This window comes from Myxine glutinosa, chromosome 10 (assembly GCF_964187855.1).
Source record: "Myxine glutinosa chromosome 10, kmMyxGlut1.1, whole genome shotgun sequence".
Classification (NCBI taxonomy): Eukaryota; Metazoa; Chordata; class Myxini; order Myxiniformes; family Myxinidae; genus Myxine; species Myxine glutinosa.
Window position 1 is genome coordinate 84,250,473 of NC_136270.1, and position 23,277 is coordinate 84,273,749.

Consider the following 23,277-nt stretch of genomic DNA (forward strand, 5'->3'; position numbering starts at 1 on the left):
CAGATACAACATTCTCTGCAAAAAGGTTGCAAGGGCTAAGGCATTTGTCACTCCTGAAAGACTGCCACCCACATCCGCTGCCTGCAAGTTTCATTCTCTGCGGACCTATTACCAGGTAATGGAATGGATGGGCCTTTGTTGTGGAATGGAGCCAACGGAGTGGGGATGGAAGGTAGAAGGAGGAAAACTTGTTCCAGTGATGACAGACAAAAGCCCTGCTCCAGACATACTACTTCAGATGATTCACTGCAACTGTTCAGGGGGGTGCAAAACACTAAGGTGTTCATGTAGGAAGCATGGATTAGAGTGCACCAGTGCATGTGGACATTGCCAGGACAGCAACTGTGACAATATGAGTGTTGAACCAGACATAGAGGAGGAGGAGGAGGACGATGAAACTGGAATCTAAGACTAGAAGGCATATGGTACTTCCACATGTGTCAAAATTGTCCAATTTTTTATATGTGGCTTTCCATGTCATAGACTGGCAGAAACAATCAAAGAACATATATTTGTGCAAATATTTACTTTAAATTGCGAATGGTCTCAGGATTAGCACTGCATAAACTACCAGCAACGATCATAATACAAATATTGGTGCAAAATTAACTTTAAATTGTTAGTGGTCTGATGATTATCAGTCAATTTTTTTTACGTTTTATCTGCCGGCAGCCATCTTGTTTTCTGACGTCACTGAGGGACTTTCCCATGCGTCAAAATTGTCCAACTTTTAATATGTTGTCTTCCACTTCATAAACTACTAGAAATAAGCATAAAACAAAAATTTGCAATTTTTTTGGGGTCAGGCAGTATATTGACCCGTCTATTGCTGCAGTGAGCTAATCTCATCACCTAGCACCTGATAAAACGATATTTGTGAAATCATTGACATTTTGATGATATTCAGTGGTAGTTTTGAGAAATTACAAACGGATGGGTTACGTCAGTATCAGATTCAGCCAATAATTATCACGCATTAAAACGTGTGATTTTACCTATTAATGGTTGATAAAACTGGGCTCTGGCATTGCAACTCCAAAAGTCGGGTTGGATGGGGAGAGAGAAAGGAATACAGGATAACCTCTGTACTCTCGAACCCTCCCCTCCCCCTTTGATCCCCAAATCCCCAAATGCATCCTTCTTCCTCCACATTATTGTCCAAAAGTAGAACATGCTTGAGGTTACAGACAAGGATATAGGTTTCAAGAAACATACACAATAAAATGAGAGTTAGGAGTGAAGTTCCTTTGAGTTGAGATGATACTTCAGACTTCTGAGTCAGCAATATATGACAATGAGTGAGGTTAAAACAATAAAAAGGAGGGATAGAGGGAGACAGCAAAGTCATGTTGAATTTTTGCAATATTACTGCAAACAAATATTTCTCGAACCAGCAAGCTAAGCAACAGGGTCGAGTAACCATTAAGCGACCAATAGCTCGTCGTCACGTAAATCACCTGCATGGAGCGAAGGATGCGACGGAGGTTTTCGTAGTCACGTTCGGAGAGAGGGCTTAGCGCTGTCATGACATCTGCAGCCGACTGGCAGTTTGGGCAGATGTACTCGTCGATGAATTCTGCTTCGCTCTGCAGCACGCCCACGCAACGCCCGTGGAACCAGTTCTGACAGTGATCGCAGCCGATGTAGAACCTTTTTCGTTTGAGAGAAGCAAGGAAATGGGGGAAACCGTGTTATGGTATAAAAATCGTGCTGTCCATTTGGTTGAAGTTCTTTTGTGATTATGTGACTATGAAAAAAATGCGTGAATACATCAAGCTAATAAAACCACTACAATAGTAGAACGGATCATACTGGGACTCGTCATAAGGCGTCTGGCAGATGCAGTAGAGCTCCTCACTGCTTCCTTCCTGTGCATGACGGCACTCGTCACACACGTACTCATCCATGGCCTCCGCATCCCGATCGGTTACTCCCACGCAATCCCCGTGGAACCAGTTTGTGCAAAGGTCACAGCCGATGTAAAACCTGCAGCAAGGAGAGTCAAAAAACCTTAAATCCTTGTCAATAATTCCTCAATGCTTCCGCCTTAACAAATGGCAGAATTTCACCTTGACCATAATGTCCTGCAAAGCATAATTATAACAAAGCAGAATCAATGGCAGGGAAGTACCTGGACGGATCGTAAGTTGTTTTGCAAATGCAATAGAGCTTGTTGTCACGTTTGCTATCACGAGTTGCTGTGTTGATCATCTTCTTGTGCTTAGTCCTGCTGCCTTGATCTCGGAGCTCAGGCTCACGTCTTCGCTTCTGCCCGATGCCAGGCATGGTAGCCATGCTCACCCTTTCTTTCTTCAACCGCTTCAAATCCTGCTTGAGCTCCTCCTGCAGGTAACCCAGTGATTCGTAAGGAAAAGATGAGGTGCATGATCGACCAAGCACTTCACTAAAAAAAATTGAAATGTCTTAAAGGTCATAAGGTCAATGCACTAAGTCACCTGAACCTCAGCCTGCAGGTCCTTTTCAAGTAGAGCTCTCTTTTTCAGGATTTCAGACTTCAACTGCTCTTTGTGTTTAAAGAGCAAACCTGCAAGACGTCCTGATGCCACTTTGCTTCGCTTTTGCTCCACGCTCTCTTCACGTTTCCGCTTCTTCTGTGCCTGACGCTCATCGCGATCAATGCGATCAAGCAACGACTTCAACACCTGGTTGCAGACGAGCAGCCTAAATGATGCAAGGAAGAGGGAGCGCAAGTACGTAAGGCATAGACGGCAGGCAGAAAGAAAACAAGCATCATGATTTTCTGAATACGTCATATGTGGATACTCCATACCTCTGAGCCTCCTCGCGTTCCGTTGGGGATGTTGCTCGCGTCTTCGCCTTAAGCTGCTCAATAACGGCGCTCTGCTTTTGTACAACCTGTTCAATTAAAAAACGCTGCATTGGCCTTGTGAGGACACAGGGTAAAAATATTCTGCAGGAGCTCTCAGCTCTTACAATTCTCATGATTAGCTTCAAGGCATAATAAAAATCTTTTTTTGACTTCCAAAATATTTCCAAGATATAAAGACCAAAATATTTTTCCAGGTTATGATCTATTCTAATAGCTCGAGTATGGGGCAAAAGTTTTTGTGACAGTTGGGACTCAAAATCATTGAGCCACAACAGACGAACAAAATCATTCATTCACTGATAGGTGAGCCACTGTGAAGTCAAGATACTCGAATGTTTCGAGGGCATCCAACGCCTTTTACCTGTCTTTCCTGAATGTCAATGTGAAATACGGCACGTAAACTTACGGAGATATGGCAAAAAAACTTCAAGTTGGATCATTAGATGTCGTGGCAATCAACACCCCTCCAAGCAAAATGTATTAGTCAAATAAAGGTTTACACAGTCTTAGAGCTACTTTTGTTTTAGAGATATAAATAATCCTACATATAATACTGTGATGTCGGTGGGGTATTGATAAGTAGAGTCAGGTAGATTTATGTAGGTAACATGATCCGAATGTCGTGAAAAAGAAGAACCACCACCATGTAATAAGTAGAGGACCTGTTTAGCCCGAATGTTGGATGAAGTTGTATATTTGTCCCCATTACGAGGAATGGGGCATGTTAACTAGTTATAGAGATTATGTTAACTACTCCCCTGTTCGTCGTTCCCCATGTGATTGATCCTTTGTCCCTTATGGCACCGCAATAGCCATTAGTGAGAATGGCAATTAAAGCACATTAAATAATAATAATAAAACCAACCGGAAGCCAGTTCTGAGCACTGCCGATGGGATACCACCAGCTACATCACCACAAAGGTCAAGCAGGCCACGTCCAGAAGGGCAGTGATCGGGTGAGAGTTGACCAACAGGAAGGCCGCAGCAAGAAGCAACACGCCGATTGGAAGAGAAAAGCCAATGATGTCAGAGGTGGGACGTAAAAACAGCGTCCGGCCAGGATTCTCCCTCTTCCCCCTCTTCTCTTGGGCCTTCTCGTGCTTCTTGTGCTGGATGTGGAGAGAGACGGTTGAGCGCTGACGATTCTCCCCTCTTGTCTTCATGTTCTGGATCTCGGTGCGGGCGGTAGTGTGCCGAGACCTTGCTGGGGATTGTGAAGAGGCCGAGTTGCGAACGAAGAGCTGCGAACGAGGAATGACGCATGGACGAACGCTCGGGTTTGCGCGCTCGAGGCCTGGTTCCGTGCATGGACTTTGCGCCAAGGCGTGTTCCTCCGAGGCCATTCGCAGACTGACGAGACCAGCCGATTGAGTTAAGTGCACAATAAATCACAGATCTTTATTTTCATTCCAGTTCTTCCATCCCATTTGTCTGTGTTTGGTTCTGTGTGCGGGAGCGCTCCATATAGGAAATTTATTTATCATTGCGCTTTTCTTTGTCCTGGCATTCTTTTAATAAATCCTTTTGTTATTTTCCTTGTACATTTTAAACCCGTCTTTGTTCGAGTTATTTCTGCAGGTTCGGGAATGGTGGAAGGGACCACAGGTAAGCTTCATCTTGACCCTCCCCTTTCTTCCTCCGGCGCATATAGTAAAATCCGCATTTGTTCAGTCGCCTCGGAGTTAAAAGCTTGATTTGGCTATCCGTGATCCCTGTGGTGTTCACCTGGGGAATCACGTGACAATACCTTACAATTGTTCCCTCCAATTCCCCTTTATTAATTAACTAGGGCATGCCCGTACTATATCTATATCTAAAATTATATCCCCCCCCTCTATTTACATGAAATGGTTTGGTCCAAAGCGAACGGCTTGCGAGTGGTGACAATCCCCCCCCTCTATTTACATGCAATGGTTTGGTCCAAAGCGAACGGCTTCCGGAGTTTGGTAAAGAAATCGCCATCGCGTGCACAAACGCGCAGGAAAGCGAATGAATCGCAAATTCGTTTTTATTAGTTGTAAAACATAGTTTAACGCCAACATAGTTTGCAAACGTGAAATAAATGAATACGCTCTCAAATGTGCCATCCGAGGCAGAGTGTGCCCGCCACGTTCGGCACACGCGATCGTTCGCTGCTCTCTGATTGGTTGAATCGTTTTTTGGACATAGCTCGGTAAGTAATTGTCCGATTAATATGAAACCTTGAAAAGGCACATCCTCGGGTCCCCAGCAATATACCTGGCAAGTTAAAAGTATATCGGACCCGTGGTTGTCGAGAAACAGCGGTCACAGACAGACAAACGTACAAACGTACAGACAGAGATTACTGGAATTATAGATAGATGTCAATAGTTGATACAATGATGAGCCCCTTAACAGAGCCAGCTTTAAATCACACATGGCCTCATGAATTATGAATCCATTAGTAAGCCACCGTTAATGGTACAGGGAGTAATGCAAGGCACCTGCTTCTGTATTTCGGCCTGAGTCGATGGTGGGGCGGGCGGGGTTTCTGCTGCTTTGCGTGCCTCCATGGCAAGCCGTCGCTGCTGTTGCTGCATGTGCCGCTGCACCTGCATCTGCTGGATCCGTTGCAGCTGCTCCTGCACACTTGGTGCCTGTACACTCACGACGTTCTGTACGGACTGGGTTTAAGATAGACGTGCCGTATTAGTCCAGTCCTTTTTGGACCGCTGGCAAATGTGTGTAGATGTACCGACACGTTATCAGTAGTAGAATGACTCACCTGTGCAGACGCCGTGGTGGTGGGGGTCGGAGTCGTGACAGAAGGCAAGACCGGAGATGTCTGCACTTGCACCTTCTGGGGACTTGACAGCAGGCTCGTTGTAGACAGGGTTGTTGCACATGGTTGTGCAGGCGCTACTGCTGATGTCCCTGTGGAAACTTCTTGTCCCGAGTTTGATAAAATCTGTAAGATCACCAAGTATTTAGGATTGATTAAACGATGTGGATTATTTTGAAATAAAGTTATCTTGGATAAGGAAAGTTATGCATTCGTCATGTGAGTCAGCGACTGCTGCACCTGTGTTGAGGGTTGCTGCGGAGTGCTGGGTTGAGAGAGGACCGTTGCTGGTTGGCTTGCGGGTTGCACTTTGGGCTGTGATGGCAATGCAGCAGTTGAAGTGGAGGCTACGACAGAGGACTGCTCTATGATGGCTGAAACCCATACAACACAGAATCAGATGGGAAGCCTTCCTTCCATCAGATAATGAGGACATACATTTCATAAAAGGGCAGTGATTCACCATGTAACCATGGTACGGTTGTCAAACAAACCCAAAATGTTGGTACTCCTCTTTCATAGACAGAAATTTAAAAATGTTAATAGGACAAATTTCTCTCATTAGCATTATTTACACTTTTTTATTTTTAATAAATACTGCCTTAAAGGGTGTCAGGTATGTGTCTGAAAATGGTCTGAGTACCAGGTGTGGAGCCAGGCGTGAAGAGGAATCGCTGTATTGTCCCATCGGGCATAGCTGCCTGCATGAGCTGCTGGCCAGGTCCTGGAATAATAGTCACTCCTCGTGGGATGAGCTGGAGTTGCCCCTGAGTTTGTCCCTGGCCTTGAACTATAACCTTCAGTCCCTGCCCAGTGGACTGTACACACAGAGGATTACCTTTGACTGCATGCCCATTGATCCATACACACAGCAATATTCAATAAATGATTCAACAGTATGTTGATGCATTGCATCATGGTTTAATATGTTTTAAGGCAAACCTGTCCCTGTGTTAGCTGAGAGATCTGCGATGCTGTAAGTCGCACTTGGCTCTGCTGAGGCTTGCTCCCAGGGAGTGATGCTTGTGGCTGCTGCTGAGCAGTAGCTGGTGGTGGCACCACTGTTCCTACGATTCGGCTGGTTTGCGGAGTTGCAGTAACATGTGCCGGACCAGTAGTTCCCTGTGCAGAAGCTGCCGAAACTGCTGCACTCAGCACCTTGCTGAGGCCTGAACCCGCACCCCCGGTCACGGCTGTGGAAACGGGCTGTCCCCGAATGATCTGCGTAACAACTTGCTGTGTCTGGCCTGAGGAAACAACCACATACTTGGCCATGGTTGTTTGAGTTGGTGAATAAGAAGACTTATGATACTAATGAACCCGATGGGCTTGCAGATGGAGAAAATACTGCACAAACCAACCTACACCCACCACCCCAAGGGCAAATGGCACACGAACAAAAAGAAAGGAAGAGTAGATATATTCATATACCTTGCTGCACAATGAGTGGTGTGCGGATAATCGTTTTGCCAAGCGAGGTAGATTGCTGCTGTACAGGTGCACGGATGAGAGTCACACCAGGACGTAGTGTTGCTGTTCCCCCAGTTGTTAATACCTGATGGATACAACCAAAGGCATATTATCAAAAATTTACAGTCAGTTTCCGGCATAGGGGTAGGTGATGTTGCGAAACCCATCTCGATACTTTGGCACTGCAGATTTGTGTCAAAAACTGGTATTTTAATCAATTATAATAAACATTTAGATTAATGAACAGGATTAAATAATTAAATTGATATATGTGGGAAAATTACATGCCCAGACGAGGAATCGAACCCAGGTCCTCTGGTGAACCATACCAGTGCTCTGCCATCTGAGCTATCTGGGCGACCCTGACTGAGCATGCAATTTTCCCACACATATGATTGCCACTCTCTGTCCGTCAATGCTTCCGGGGCACTCTCTGCCAACCATAGGAGCACCAACGGCATGAACACGAGAGGGTCTTCCTCCAATGGGGAGACAAGTCCATGTCCTCTATTAAAGACACCACTGGGGGTGTAGTGAAGCAATTTGATTGATGAACAGGATTAAATAATTCAATTGATATTTGTGGGAAAATTACAAGCCCAGATACCCTGATAGCTCAGATGGCAGAGCATTGGCACAGTTCACCAGATGACCTGGGCTTGATTCTCGGGCTCGGCACAGACTTTTCCCACCTAGATCAACAACAACAACAACAACAACAACAACAACAACAGGCATTTTAAGGCTGCTCTGTTTAAGGCATTTCTGTGCTCTGTCCCCCAAATATTCCTACAGGTCGCACGAAGATCTGCCAGCAACCCTCTTATGGTTAAACTGCCGAAATCTAGGCTCTCTGTTCAATCTTTCATTCCTCTTTTCTCCTGCCTCTGGAACAAACTCCCACACTCCCTTCAATCCCACTCCTCCCTCCAGGTCTTTAAAACAGCTGTTCACCACCATCTCTTATATTCCCCCATCTAAAACCTTAATCTTTTCTACCCGCGCTAATTCACCCCAGATCTACTTTTTTTAAAATTCCAACTCCTTTCTTGGAAGTCCTTGCAGTGTCCATGTGTTGTATACCTCTCCCACCCCCCCCCCCCTTCCCATGCCCCTCCCCAAGGCCCTCTCCCTCCCACAGATCTCTCGATGTCCCTGCTCTCAAATGTTGTGTTTGTGTCCTTCCCCCTCTCTCCCCATCTTGTCTACCGCTCCCCTTATTATATATTGTGTGACGGCTTGTCTTTCTGTGTGATTAATGTGAGCTCTTTCACGAGCCTTGATCTTGCATACGAAACAAAAAAAAAGAAAAAAGAAAAAAAGGCCATTTTCCCTGCCAGAGCGGGGGTGAGCCTTGCGGGCCCCATGACAATATTCTCCATTTTGCCCTATTTTCTACATCTCCCCTTGTTAACCCCCTTGCCCGCATTTCTTCTTCCTCCACCTTTAGCCCAGTCTTCCTCGGTCTTCCCCGTCCTCTAGTTTCTGCTACATTAATTTCCATCACTCTTCTCGACCAGTCACTTTCATCCTTTCTCAACACATGACCAAACCATCTCAACCTGTTCCTCTTCACAGCATCCATCACAGGCTCTATTCCCATCATCTTTCGCAATTCATCATTTGTCTTGCTCTCTCTCAACGATACTCCACACATCCACCGAACCATTCGCATTTCCACCCTTTCCAGCCTTCGATGCTGCTCTACGTTCATTCCCCAATGTCTCACTCCCATAAATCATAACACTTCTCACACATGCAGCATACACCTTTCGCTTCAGCTTCAACGACACTCTGCTCCTCGTCAGCACGCGACTCAGTTCCCGAAACTTCATATACAGTGCGTATCAAAAAAAAGGTAATCCGAATTCAAGGGGTTAATATGCAAAGGTTATTTATTTTGACAATTTACATGTGATTTACCAATTATGAGGAGATCCTCAGCTTTTCATTGATGCCTTTCATGCATCATTGCTGTCACACATGACCGAGTACATGTTCATTGAAAATGACAAGTTCAAATCGCATTTTTACAAGTTTGGCTAATCGGAGCAAGACAGTTTTAAATGGACGCATTACTTGTCGACTGCCAAGTTGATTATGTAAAATTGTTAAGCTGGTCTGGTAATCGTCGGTTGCGTCATCCTTTGTTTAAGATGGGTATTTAAGATGGGCCTACAGTGTATGGGTTCAGAGACAGTCTGAGTCATTGAAAAGATGGTTCAACTTACGACTGAACAGCGGATCTTCGTGGTTACAACCTTTCACCAAACTGGAAGTTTGCAGCGAACTCGTGATGCATTCAGGGAACGTTTCGCAGAACGGGAGCCTCCAACAGCCAAAACCATCTGGGCGAATGTGAGAAAATACCAAGAGCATGGCACTAGCCTCAACCACAAGGGGAATTCTGGTAGGAGGCGCAATGGGCGCTCAGAAATGAACATTGCAGTAGTAAGGCAGCAAGTTTTGGAACATCCTAGGGATACCAGCGCGAGACGAAATGGGACGGGATTGCCTTCGGCAACATTCAACCGAATCACAAGACTGGACCTCCACCAACATCCATATCGGATTCACATCCGGCATCAACTTACGCCAGGGGATTTTACCAGGAGGCTGGTGCTTGCCGGATGGTTGATAGCACATTGCGAAGCAGATGTTAATTTCCTGCGGTATCTCGTTATCGGCGACGAAGCTGCTTTCGCCATGGACGGCAAGGTCAATACCCCTAATGTTCTTGAACATGCACCGACAGGACAACCCCCGGAATTTAATTTTGACACCAACATGAATCGACAAAAGTGGACTGTTTGGTTGGGACTTTGTGGAAGTGGTCAGGCGATCGGACCATTTTTCTTTCAAAGGAATGTCAATGGTAACAGGTATCTGCAGATGATCAATGATGAAGTTTTACCGCAGCTGGAGGAGAACTTTGAGCGACAGGTTCCTGGTGTCTTCAGATAACTCTGGTGGGCCCAAGATGGCGCCCCAGCACATCGTCTTATCGCTGTCTGAGATCGACTGAGGGAACTCTTTGGAGACCGAGTCATCGCCCTCAACCATGCAGTGCAATGGCCGCCAAGATCACCTGACCTCACACCATGTGATTATTTCCTTTGGGGACATTTAAAGAACAAGGTGTTCGTAACTCCTCCCCGTGATCTCGACGAATTGCAGGGCCGTATTCGACATGAAGTGGATGCTTTGCGCAATGACCCGGCTATGGTGAGACAAGCAGTTCAGGGCATGCTCCGCCGCTGTGAGCTTTGTGTTGAAAGGGGAGGTGGACATATTGAAGGTGTGGGTGCATAAAGGCCAATCATTCCTGAGAAAAGTTCACATCTGACGTTCATTTTGCACCAATTATCCTGACTTGCATCGATTAGCCAAACTTGTAAAAATGCAATTTGAACTTGTCATTTTCAATGAACATGTACTCGGTCACGTGTGACAGCAATGATACATGGAAGGTATCAATGGAAAGCTGAGGATCTCCTCTTAATTAGTAAACCACATGTAAATATTCAAAATAAATAACCTTTGCATATTAACCCCTTGAATTCGGATTACCTTTTTTTTTGAAACGCACTGTATATATTTGTATTCATTCATTCTCTTTTTTTCTTTTTTTTCTCTCTCTCTCTCTCTCCTCTCTCCTCTCTCCTCCTCTCCTCTCACACACACACACACACACACACACACACACACACACACACACACACACACACACACACACACACACACACACACCAAAGTCGGTAACAGGGAGGGAATTATGTCAAATCATTGAATAGGAAGGAAATTAAGGGTGTACAACTTACAAATGAGAATGAGAATGAATGAAACAAAAGTAATTCAAAGTGTAAATTTTGGAACGGCAGTATACAAACATCGCGAATCGTAATCACTGTCAGATCAAACATTGCGATCAGCCAAAGCACAATACATCAATCAGGTTAACAACTATTAATACCGAGAGAGCACTCGTAGTAATGAGGTGTGGAGTGCAAGTACGAGTGCTTTGTTTACCTGTTGCACAGCACCCGGCGTCCCCTGCCTTATGGTTATGGTGGCAGTGCGCGGCTGATATGTCGCAATGGTCGGCTGACCAGGTGATCCAGCAGCTGGTAAGATGCTCAGCACTTTCTGTTGTACAACACCTGCACAGACATCCAGGCATAAGCAAGTGAAACAATAACAAGAGTAAGTGGAAAGAGGAGAGTAAACGTGAATGGAAGGTAAACAATAATGTGATATTATGGTACATCTTAGCATTCACGTTCTGTGGATAGAGGTTGCGATGGTATATCCTGGCTCACAAAGGAACATCCCCACATGCCTAGGGATATGGTCTTAATCCCGCATGCTAAAGCGAATCCAGGTTTGCTCAGGTGCATCCCGGCATGTGAAGGTTCCCACCAAACATAAATTCGTCCTTGTCTACATTTCTGACCTTATCACACCTGACAAGCCCTGCAAAAAAGCTATGATCAAACAGCTGTGAATCTGATGGTAGTTCATTGCCCGAGGATGAAATCTTTTAGCATTCAAGCATTCTTCAAATGTGCGTGTAACTTGCTGCCTTCAAATATTTGCACAACCTCATCGATTCCAGTTTTTAAATCTTTCGTAAAATCTCCTATTCCTAAACTTCATCAGTTATCTCACTGACTCTCTGGAAAATCATCTTTATATCTTTGCTGTGACATCTCTCATCCTTCTGACAGAGAGTCACTTCACTCTCAATGTTATTTCACTCTTGGAACTTTTTTTCTGGATTTATATTTTTATCTTGTAAGCAATCATTGATCGTAAATTATAAACACGTATGCATGTGTAATTCAGCCATTGGCTGCCAGTCATGCTTTTAATCAACCATTTATATTTGATTTTTGATTAGACCTTGTCAAAAATCAAAAACTGGCCAAACAACTGGAACATGTCTTAGCAATCCTGAGAAATTCCACAAACTCACGATCTCACTCCGAAAGTAACGTACCGCAAACCCTCCCATCTACTCGTACTTTCTCAACAACCGTCTCGAGGAGGCTCAGTCACTCAAACTCTTGGGTCTCACTCTCAGTCATGATCTCTCTTGGGCAAGCCACATTTAAACGTTAGCCTCCAAAATCCAGATGCTGACTGGGCATCCTCTGTCATGTAAAGTCCTTCCTTGGCACACCTGAGCTTCTATTCACCTACAAGGCTTTCATCCGTGGCTTAATGGAGCGCTGCTCTCCCCTCTGAGCTAGGTCTCCTGCCTCACATATTGCTCAACTTGACGCCATGGAAACAAAGGCTTTCAAGATAATTAGAATATCTTGCGATGAAGTTGAGTCTATGGGCCAATAACTTCGTCATCGCCGACAGGTCGTTGGTCTCTATCTTCTTCCCCCTCATTTATGGTCTTGCATCGTCTGCCTTCTCCGTGCTTTGCCCCCGCGGCCCCCCCCCCCCCCCCCCAAGTATCTTCTGGCCACACGCAGTCCACCAGCAAACTCCTCCTAGTGAAACTACCTAAATCCAGATCTACTACTCACCTCCACTTGGTCAAAATGTGCTATGGTGCATCCTGGTCAAATCGTGGTACATACTGCCCAAATCGTGGTGCATACTGGCCAAGTCGTGGTGCATACTGGCTAAATCGTGGTACATACTGGCCGAATAGTGGTGCATACTGGTCAAACTGTGGTGGATCTTGGCACATTACGGCTACAAAACAGAAAAAAAAAAATCAATAAAGTCAAGGCAAAATAAAAAGAAATGTTTCATTACACAACAGTTCTATTTCCAAAAGTCTCAATGGGTTAAATCCTTTAACACTTTCTCCATGTTGAGGGAGAAAGGTCAGTTTAAACCAAAGACTTTCCCGCAAGAGTCATCTCTGGTGTGCCTCACATTGATGGGTGCCTGTCATATAGAACACCTGAGGATTCCTTCAGTAGCCAGGATGTCCCCCCCCCCCCCCCACATCCCCCCCACTTCCACCCACCCATAATCAGCGTTGAGCAGAGCATGTTCTACTCACCAAGCGAATTACGCACAATGCACCAGAAGCCATTTATGACAAGCCATGTTTCTCACAATATATTTGGGATTTATTTCTGGCCTATTTTACGTCACCCCAAATTCGGATGAATTGGCCTGTTTCACAATGAAGTACACTTCTCAACCATCAAAAACGGGGAAAAACATTGTATTTTATCTCTGGGTACCAGGGATGCTATCTTGGATGCAGGTGGAGGCTATTCGGGCCATTAGGCCTGCACTACATCTACACCATATCAATTCGATCCAACAGCTTTGTAAGGTGAGGAATGAACAAACACAGATCCAGCATATTCAGCTTTTGACGAGACTCTCACATATACATCACAATCATGACACAGGTATACAATTATCCATCCATACCTCAGCTACTGATTATTCCTGCCAATATCCATGTACCCTGCCATCCCCAACACTGCTAGGTACCTATCTAATTCAAATTGAATGTATGTACCCTTTCTGCTACCAATATCTTTCCAGGGAGACTATTCCATGCAAAACTGAAGACAATATTCCAGTTGAGGCCTCACTAAATCCCTATACAGTGTCAACACAACTTCCTTTGATCTGTAATTTATCCACCTGCGACTACAACCTAAACAACCCAAATTCTTTGATGATGTTGCTTTTCTCTCTGCTCTTAGCAGGGCAATTACGCAGGAGTTTCCTCCTCTCTGTGGATGCCATACTCTATCCTTTAATTGAAGAGCCTCAAACAATGTAGGAGTACGTACCATGTTTAACGTCTTTGGTACGACACGGTCAGGGTCAGAATCAAACCGCTGACCTAGCGGACTTAGAGTGGATACTTCCAACATTATGCCGAGTCTGGTAAAGCAGGCAATCAAATTCAGAGCCTACGCATGCATACTACACCTGTCTGGGAGCTTGGCACGTTGAGAGTGACGATTTTGCTGTTTGTAGGCAGTGGTAGTTTGGTCGTCATGAGCTGCTTCCCAACAGTGATTGGGGAACCCGCAAGTTGAAGTGTTGCATTGGCTGCACTTACGGCAACTGCAGCGGAGCTGGTAACTACAGAGACAAATATATAGATGAAAGAAGAAAACAAACAAGTTGTTTCATCAAACATTTTGAATTTGGATTGCATGAATAGGAATGATTTTTACAGGACATAACATGCTTAAAAAGAGGACATCATACGAGATGTGAAAGAAAGTAGGGTGGGCTGGGAGGACACGATGGGCGATTTGGGCAAGAAGTACGAGGCAACGATAGGTTAGGTGAAGAGAAAAGACATTGCCAAGCCTTGCAACATAGGGGAAAGACAGGCAACAAGGAGAAAGACGACAAAGCTGTTATTAAGCAGGTGAACAATTGGGGCAGAATAACACAGGCAAGATCAACTTCTACTCGACGTAACCAACCTGTTTGTGCGACAGTGGCCTTTCCGATCCAAGTAGCGAAACTTTGCTGGAAGTTTCGGCCTGCCTGGAATGAGATGGGATTAGCGCTGGGGGAAGCGCTGACTTTACTGATTACCAGTTTGGTCCCGGCCACCAAGGACTGTCCCACAGTTGTGCCCACAACCACAGTCTGCGTGCCACTCGCCAAGACACCAGAACCTGTAACTACTACTTTCTGTCCATCCGCTTGTTGCAGACGCTTCTGTGGGACACCAGAGAAAGGAGATGCGATTGTGAATTAAGGTGAAGGAGTAAATTTAGTGTGCCATTAACTCATCACAACCTTGCACCACATATCATATTGACAAGCTTAAAATTGTTATTGCAAGGCAAATGATAAACAATAATGAGCAAAATGAAAATTTTGCAATGGATTAGTTTATTCAACTACATGCTATCCAAAACCGAGTATGTTTAAGGTTGCATTTCACGTCAAAATCGCCATACTGTTTTGTAACCTCATAGTAAATGAACGTCGGTCAGCTGGTAAAACTACCACACCACCTCATCATCGCGCATGCTGTGTGTGGTGTGCACTTGAAACCTGCTGCGCTGCAAGCCTCTGGCTCTTAAGTTGCACCTCGAGCTGCGCTTTAAACTCCTCTGCCTTGCGCTGCTCATTTGCCTTGGCCTGTTCCTGGGCTGCAGCCACCTTTTCCTTCTCAACCCTGGCGACAGCAATACCAATGGATGTATAAAACTTCATTTTTTAAAGGGAAATACTATGGCCAATGGCAAGTTAACAATCACAACCACTTCTTTGGTCGTATTCTGACATTCATTATTCCTATATGTTACCGTTTTTCAATGTGTAGCTGAAGGATTTTCAAAAGATCCACAGTGAAAGGATGGAAGAGTGCAAGTACCTTTCAGCAAATGCTCGAATCTCCCATGGCTCCAGTTCTTCTTCAGGAACCCAAGTTTCCAAAACGACTGGCTCCGTTTGACGAGGTCCCTCTACCTTTTTTGGGCGCAGAGCGCTTGAGCGTAGTCCTTTACGCTGGGGTGTTGGTGGCTCTGGGGTAATGAGGCGAAATCGGAGTGGATATTAAACATCACCAAACTTGGTGGTTCTTGAATCGTGAAAATGATATGCAATTCTCAAACCATTTCCAGAAACAAAATGCTTTGATTAACTTATGAGAAGGGAAGACGTTCGAAAACCAAGACAAGTACCTTTGTTAGTCTCTGGAACATCAATGGGACAAACAATCTTGCGGATGCAGTACTCGGATCGAAGTCCATAGTACCCAACGTCACGGCGTTTTATAATCTCCGTTGTGGTAATTTCGGTGTCTGTCGTCTCTGTGTGAGGGATGAACATTCATAGTTTGATACTTTATTCCCCACCCCTCTTTTCGATGCAAACAATCAGGTAACAAAAACAGTATGACTAAAATCATCACTTGGCTTGTTCCTGGGCTGCAGCCCAGGAGAGATACTCGACACTGATTCAGTTCACTTTTTAGCAATCATGCAGGGGCGCAATGTACGTTATGATGCACCTGCAAAATAATAAATGAAATGAAATCACAGACCTTTTAAACTGGAAACCAAAAGAGTCAGAGGAGAATCAAGTTGCCATCAGATTATGAGGTAAAACCCAGCTGGCCTGCTATTTGACTTTTAGGAAGGAGGTAATGTACCTGGCCCACATTATCCGTTCTATACGGAGGTGCAGATCTTCGTGGTTGACTCTTATGGTCCTCAGGACAACTTGGGATGGCACTAAACTTCTCTCTATGAAAAGACAGTTACCCAAGATCCCCCTCAACAACATAAAAAGGTTTGATGGCATAGCATTATCAATATTAGGCAGGGTTATTCGATCAGAAGCAAATGGTTGTTTTGTTTGCTATTCCCCATTCTCAAGTCATGCTGTCCGGCAGGCTAGCAGAAGAAGGATTTGAAAAAGGACCAAATTATTACGTATTATTAATTCACCAATATTTTGAGAGATGATTCATTAGAAAATTGTCGATATGCGTATTAATCACATGTGCAACTCTGCAAAAACCCTGATTTTTCAAAACTAAACCATTGCCTGATCATTGTGGATTAGTAAAGAGTAAAATAAAAAAAATAAAAAACTAGGCTACGATGGGAATAACAAAGCAAACAACGAACATGATCAGACCAAAATAATGTTTCACAGCTTGCGTGCTGCTGTTGTTAATTTTCCTCCAAAAAGCTTAAAATAAACAAATAAGTTGTCAGATAAATAAATAAGTTGTCAAATATACAATTGACAGAAGTAGAGTAGAACATATTTTTGCCATTGATACTAACCCAATGACATGCTTCATGGAAAAACATTCTTGGTTCCATGAAAACAGACATTGATACGGAAAAAAGAAAACAACAAATATCAATGTCTTCTGATATTTAAATATATAAGTACTGTATATATATGGATTAAGAAAAAAATTCTTACCAATTATATATAACTATCTAAAGAAAAAAATGAAACCTTTGCCTTTCTCAGACCATTGTAACCCATTGTATGAACTTTTTGAAGGCAACTAGTTCTTAAACTGAATTGCAACATTATATTTACAAGCGTGGATTGGTTTGCTACGCTCGCCTCACCACACGTCGCTGCATAGGCACGGGCTTGTTTAATCTGAGGATGATGACCCGACTCAACTTGAGTTGCTGTGTTGTCATGTTTTACACCAATCATAATGCAAACATTTATTTTGTACAAATTTATTTGGAATATTGAGGTATTGTTTATTTGTAATCTAAAAAGGTACAAGTGGTCTAAAGCTCTAAATGGTCAAGGGCCCAAGCTGGTCTAATGGGTCTAAAGCGTCTTTGTGGTCTTTAATGGTCTTCACAGTTTTTGTGTCCTTTCGGTCCTCTGGGACTTTAGGGTCCTCTGGGTCCTCTGTGGGTCTTTGGGGTATTTTGGGTCCTCGAGGTCTTTTGGGTATTTTGGGTCATCGGGGTGTTTTGGGTCTTTGAGGTCTTTTGGGTCTTCATTGGGTCTTTGGGGGTATTTTGGGTATTTTAATGTCTTCGGGTTATTTAAGGGTATTTGGGGTCTTCTGAGTCTTTGCTGTCTTTAACGGTCTTGGGGTCTTTTAGGTCTTTAGGGGTCTTGAACGACTTAAAGGGTCTTCAAAGGTCTGAAAAGTCTCAGCAGTCTAAAGGATCGAAAGGTACATTCCAATAGTACGTAATTAATTGACATACATAATTAATAGACACGATTCAACCGACATGCCAACAGTACTTTCTTTCAATAACTAGGATTCAAAAAATTCAATCTCTTACAGTTCTTCCTTTCTCCAATCTCTAAACACACCTTTATTCCACCCTTCTCTAAAGTTTTCAAACGTATCTCTGACTTGAAAATCCCAAGAAGCCCAATTTGTAATAAATGTTTGAATTTCATTAATCGTTCAAAACTTTCAAAACTCCCATCCACCCTCCCCTTGAAATCTCCCCTCTCACCTCTGCCCTTCAAAACTCCCCCATCACCCCTCCCCTTCAAAACTACCCCTCACCCCTCCCCTTCAAAACTACCACTCACCCCTCTCCTTCAAAACTACCTCACCCCTCCCCTTCAAAACTTCCCTCCTCACCCCTCCCCAGTAAAACTCCCCCTTAACCCCTCCCTTTCAAATCTCCCCTCTTCCTCCAAGTTGCCTCTTAACTCAACCACAAAGCTGCACCTTCCCCCTTCCTCTCTCTTCCAACTCATTCCTCCAACTCAACTTCCTTCTGCCCCCCTCATATTACTTCTCACTGTGCCTCATTTAATCACCACCGAGCCTTTTGTCCTCCTTCTCCTCATCCTGCCCTCTCTCCTTGTTCTTCTGCAATCTCCGACACACTGTCAACTGCTCTCCCAAACTCCCCCTCTCCTCCCTCATCTTACCCTCCCCTCTGTTGAACCTGATGCTCCAACTCCTTCTTCCTTTATGGTATGGACCTCAAACATCCGGGGTCTTCATTCAAACCTGACTGATCTCTCCATACAGGTTGCTTCTCACAAACAAGATTTAATCGGCTTAACAGAAACGTTCCTCCTTCAATATGTCTTTGACTCCTTAGCATTTCTCCCTGGTTACTTCCTCCATCGGTATGATAGGCGTAAACCTCGTCCTGGTGGTGGATTTACACTGTGCATAAAACTATATTCCTCATTCTCTATGTGCTGCTCTTAAACCTCCCAAACCCCAGGTGTACCTCTGGCTACGACTTCCCCTCCGCTCCCACCTTTTGTTGTTATGTGTGCTGTACCATCCACCAAACAGTGATGACACCATTTACATCTCGCTGTTCGACAACATCTACCAACTTCTATCCACTCATCCCAAATCTCTCTTCCTCATATGCGGTGACTTAAATTGTCATCATGCCAGCTGGCTGGGTGTGGGTACCTCCCGCATCAGCCATGGCACCTCAGCAAAAGCTGCTGCAAATCATTGGGACTGACACAATCTGTCAATTTCCCGACCCGGATCTCAGTCAACGGAACATCTTCTCTTCAAGACTTGGTTATGACGAACTTCCCTGCAAATGTCTGCTCCTCTTCTACTGCTCCAATCAATTCATCTAATCATTTGCTTGTTAATGTGGACATCTCTCTGGCCATTCTCAGAGAGCCTCCTCAGCGTTGACAAGTCTGGCATTTCACTCAGGCCAACTGGCACGGTCTTCAAGCAGCCATCAATCATCTGGACTGGTCTCCCATCTCCACTGTCTCTGACATCAACCAATCCTGGAAATTCTTCCAAAGTAAATTGCTCTCTCTCATGCACAGATTTATGCCATCTCGTCTTCAGTTGTCGTACCCTTCCTCCTGTCCATGGTACACTGAATCTTGTGGTGAGGCAGTTGCCCTGAAACAACTTGCCTTTGCCTCATGGAAGGCAAATCCAACTGAAGGCAATCTCAGTTCCTTTCACAAAGCTCGGAACAAGTGTGTGTCTACCCTCAGGAGAGCCAGGAAACAATATCTCTCTACTCGCAAGACTGAACTCTCAAACCTGTCTCCCTCCTCCAAATCCTGGTGGCGTCTGTGCAAATATGTTTCTGGTGTTTGTTCCCCCTACATCCCCTGCCTTACTTCAAACAGCTACACAGCTGACACTGCCCATGATAAGGCTGAATGTCTCAACTCTGTGTTTGCTTCAAAATCTTGTGTCCCAAACCCATCTCTCTCTGTACCCACCTTACCCAGTTGAACCCAGCTGCTCTTGGACCCTGTGTCCTTCTCTCCTGACAAGATGGAGAAGTTTCTGTGAAACCTCGACTCCGATTCTCCAACTGGACCAGACGCCATAAGCCCACAAGTCCTAAAATTCTGCTCATCACACCCTCTCTCTGTTCTCTTCACCCTCTCTTTTGCTCAAAGTCATCTGTCATCAGCTTGGAAATCAGCAAACATTACCGCTTTACACAAAAAAGGTGCAAAAACAGATCCTTGCAACTATAGACCAATCAGCCTGCTCACAATAATCAGCAAGGTCATGGAATCCATCACTGCTTCTGATATGAAAATCCTTCCTCTTCTCCAATGGCTTTATCTCTGATCATCAATTTTGATTCAGACAAGGCCACTCTATTCTGGACATGCTGCTTCTGCTGTCTTAAAATTATATGGAGGTCCTCAACAGGAGACTCCTGGTCAGGAAGTCAGAGTCGTCTCCCATGACATATCTTGTGCTTTTGATACGGTCTGGCACCCCGCCCTGCTCACCAAACTCTCCTCTTATGGTATCCATGGAAATCACGCATGGCTCGTGGACTTCCTCTCCTGTCGCAATCAACATGTGGCTCTAAATGGTATTCTCTCATTTCCTCTTCCTGTCCAGGCTGGAATTCCTCAAGGTAGTGTTCTGGGCCCTGTGCTTTTTCTGGTCTTCATTAATGATCCGTCCGACTCTCTGGAAAATCCTCTCTATCTCTTTGCTGATGACTCCACTCTCTGCAGCTCCATCTGTCATCCCTCAATTCAGCAGGCAGCAGCCTCTTCGCTCTCTGCAGACCTGGATAAAATTATAAGCTGGTCAAACATGTGGAACTTGTCTTTCAATCCTGACAAATCTCACACTCTCACTATGTCTCTCCGAAAAGATCGACTGGACAACCCTCCCATCTACTTTCTCAACACTCCTCTCAAAGACGTTCTGGCACTCAAGCTGTTGGGTCTCACTATCTGCCATGATCTTTCCTGGGAAAACCACATTTCCAAGCTGGCCTCCAATGCCAGTTGCCAACTGGGCATCCTCTGTCATGTGAAGTCCTTTCTTGGCACCAAAGAGCTTCTCACCACATACAAAGCATTCATCCGCAGCTTTATGGAGTACTGCTCTTCCCTATGGGGTGGTGTTCCTGCCTAACACCTAGCTCGGCTTCATGCTGTGGAATCCAAGGCTTTTAGAATCATTGATATCTCGTTGTTGCAACCATTTGGAATCCAGGTCGCACACAAACCTCAGGCAACACTTTGGGCGCAGCTGTCCAGACCTAAAAACAGAACGAGTAGATTTGACAAAATAAATGTGGCCTATGAAATCCCGTCGGGACTGTTACGCTTATTATGTGGGCAAGACGTCAAAGCGATTCGTGACACGGTTGACACAGCACCAGCAAGCAGTAGCACGTGGAGACACACTGTCACTGACAGTTGCACTGCCCAATTCCCACCTCCCTCTCTCCCCCAAATTTTTAACCTCTCCCTACCAACTCTGTCCAATCTTACTTTGCTCTCACCACCCCTCCCAAACCCTAACCCCATGCCCATCTCACCCTCCTCCCCCCATCCCCCTTTCCTCCTCTTAAAAGCAAAAGCGCATTAGTACATCGATCACATATTCTTACATCAGATAGATAGTATATAGACAGACAGACCAACAATACAAAATTGCATTACACAGCTATTACATAAGGGCATTCTTACAACATACAGACAGACAGACACACATCAATGGAAAGACTGATACACATAGATATATACGATAGACAGAGACAGTTTGATAGATAGATAGACACAGACAGATAGATAAAAATAGACAGGCACAGACACACAGATATAGAGATAGCAGATAGATAGACAGGCACATATATAGATACACAGACACATGGATAGCTAGACAACTAAACACAGATAGATAGATAGACATACACACAGATAAATAGATAGACACACAGAGATAGTGACCCTAATTATGTGGGTCAGAGGTCCATGTGACTTGTGACACAGTTGATGCAGCACCAGCAGCAGTAGCGCATGGAGACAAACTGATAGCGACAATGGCACATTGTCGTAAACAGCAAAATAATTTCGCCTGGGAAAACACGGTCGTTAAAGCCTCGGCACCTGGCCATGCAAGTCGGGAAATTCTCGAAGCATGGTTGTCAGATACATGATCGATAAACCACCATCATGACGATCATCATGCTTATCGATATCGAGGATTATGTGATCGCCCATAAGCGATCGATTATGTGAGTTGTCTCAATATTTTAGAGCTGATGCTGTGAAAAGCAAGAACAACAAGCGTTACGCCTAGGTCCCCCGTCGGGGAAGTGATGTGAGTTGACAAAGTGGAACACGCAGAAAACATGCTATGATATGATATTTCGCTCACAAGGGTCAGATATACATGGAGGCGGCCATCTTGGATTTTGACGTGGCGACCCAATTTTCAATAGCGTTCTTCCTTATGCCCAGATACACCCACACACCAGAAGGTACTTCGCTTATTTTTCAAGATATTTCGCTCACAAGGTTCAGACATATATATGGTGGCGGCCGTCCTTGATTTTGACGTGGCGACCCACTTTACAATAGCGGTCTTCCTTATGCCGAGATACACCCACACACCAAATTAGAAGTTGGTACTTCGCTTATCTTTCAAGATATTCATCTCACAATATTCAGACATACATGGCAGCGGCCATCTTGGATTTTGACGTAGCGACCCAATTTTAAACAGCGTTCTTCCGTGTGCCTAGATACACCCACACACCAAATTAGAAGTTGGTACTTCGCTTATTTTTCGAGATATTTCGCTCAAGGTTCAGACATATATATGGTGGCGGCCATCTTGGATTTTGACGTGGCGACCCAATTTTCAATAGCGTTCTTCCTTATGGCGAAATACACCCACTCACCAAATTAGAAGTTGGTACTTCGCTTATTTTTCAAGATATTCATCTCACAAGGTTCGGACATACATGGCGGCGGCCATCTTGGATTTTGACATGGCGACCCAATTTTCAATAGCGTTCTTCCTTATGCCTAGATACACCCACACACCAGATTAGAAGTTGGTACTTCGCTTATTTTTCAAGATATTTCGCTCACAAGGTTCAGACATATATATGGTGGCGGCCATCTTGAATTTTGACGTGGCGACCCAATTTTCAATAGCGTTCTTCCTTATGGCGAGATACACCCACACACCAAATTAGAAGTTGGTACTTTCGCTTATTTTTCAAGATATTCATCTCAAAAGGTTCGGACATACATCGCGGCGGCTATCTTGGATTTTGATGTGGCGACCCAATAGATACACCCACACACCAGATTAGACGTTGGTACTTTGCTTATTGTTCGCGATATTTAGCTCACAAGTTTCAGACATATATATGGTGGTGGCCATCTTGGATTTTGACGTGGCGACCCAATTTTCAATAGCGTTCGTCCTTATGCCGAGATA

At 44.6% G+C, this 23,277-nt stretch overlaps 1 protein-coding gene across 4 annotated transcripts in view; it reads right to left on the reverse strand.

Annotated features, from left to right (window-relative positions):
• The window catches only part of LOC137415117 (nucleosome-remodeling factor subunit BPTF), a 239,283-nt gene that overhangs the window by 24,242 nt on the left and 191,764 nt on the right, over positions 1–23,277 (reverse strand). For 3 of the 4 annotated variants that reach the window (XM_078785831.1, XM_078785829.1, XM_078785828.1), the window contains 17 exons: positions 15,773–15,901; positions 15,463–15,613; positions 15,141–15,264; positions 14,558–14,798; positions 14,049–14,204; positions 11,154–11,284; positions 7,086–7,209; positions 6,597–6,901; positions 6,298–6,472; positions 5,895–6,028; positions 5,598–5,780; positions 5,317–5,496; positions 2,792–2,877; positions 2,457–2,682; positions 2,132–2,343; positions 1,813–1,986; positions 1,458–1,650 (listed from right to left, as the gene is read on the reverse strand). In XM_078785831.1, coding sequence (XP_078641957.1) covers positions 1,458–1,650; positions 1,813–1,986; positions 2,132–2,343; positions 2,457–2,682; positions 2,792–2,877; positions 5,317–5,496; positions 5,598–5,780; positions 5,895–6,028; positions 6,298–6,472; positions 6,597–6,901; positions 7,086–7,209; positions 11,154–11,284; positions 14,049–14,204; positions 14,558–14,798; positions 15,141–15,264; positions 15,463–15,613; positions 15,773–15,901 — 2,924 coding nt within the window. The remainder of the gene's footprint in view (positions 1–1,457; positions 1,651–1,812; positions 1,987–2,131; positions 2,344–2,456; positions 2,683–2,791; positions 2,878–5,316; positions 5,497–5,597; positions 5,781–5,894; positions 6,029–6,297; positions 6,473–6,596; positions 6,902–7,085; positions 7,210–11,153; positions 11,285–14,048; positions 14,205–14,557; positions 14,799–15,140; positions 15,265–15,462; positions 15,614–15,772; positions 15,902–23,277) is intronic. The other variant, XM_078785830.1, reaches the window with a different exon arrangement.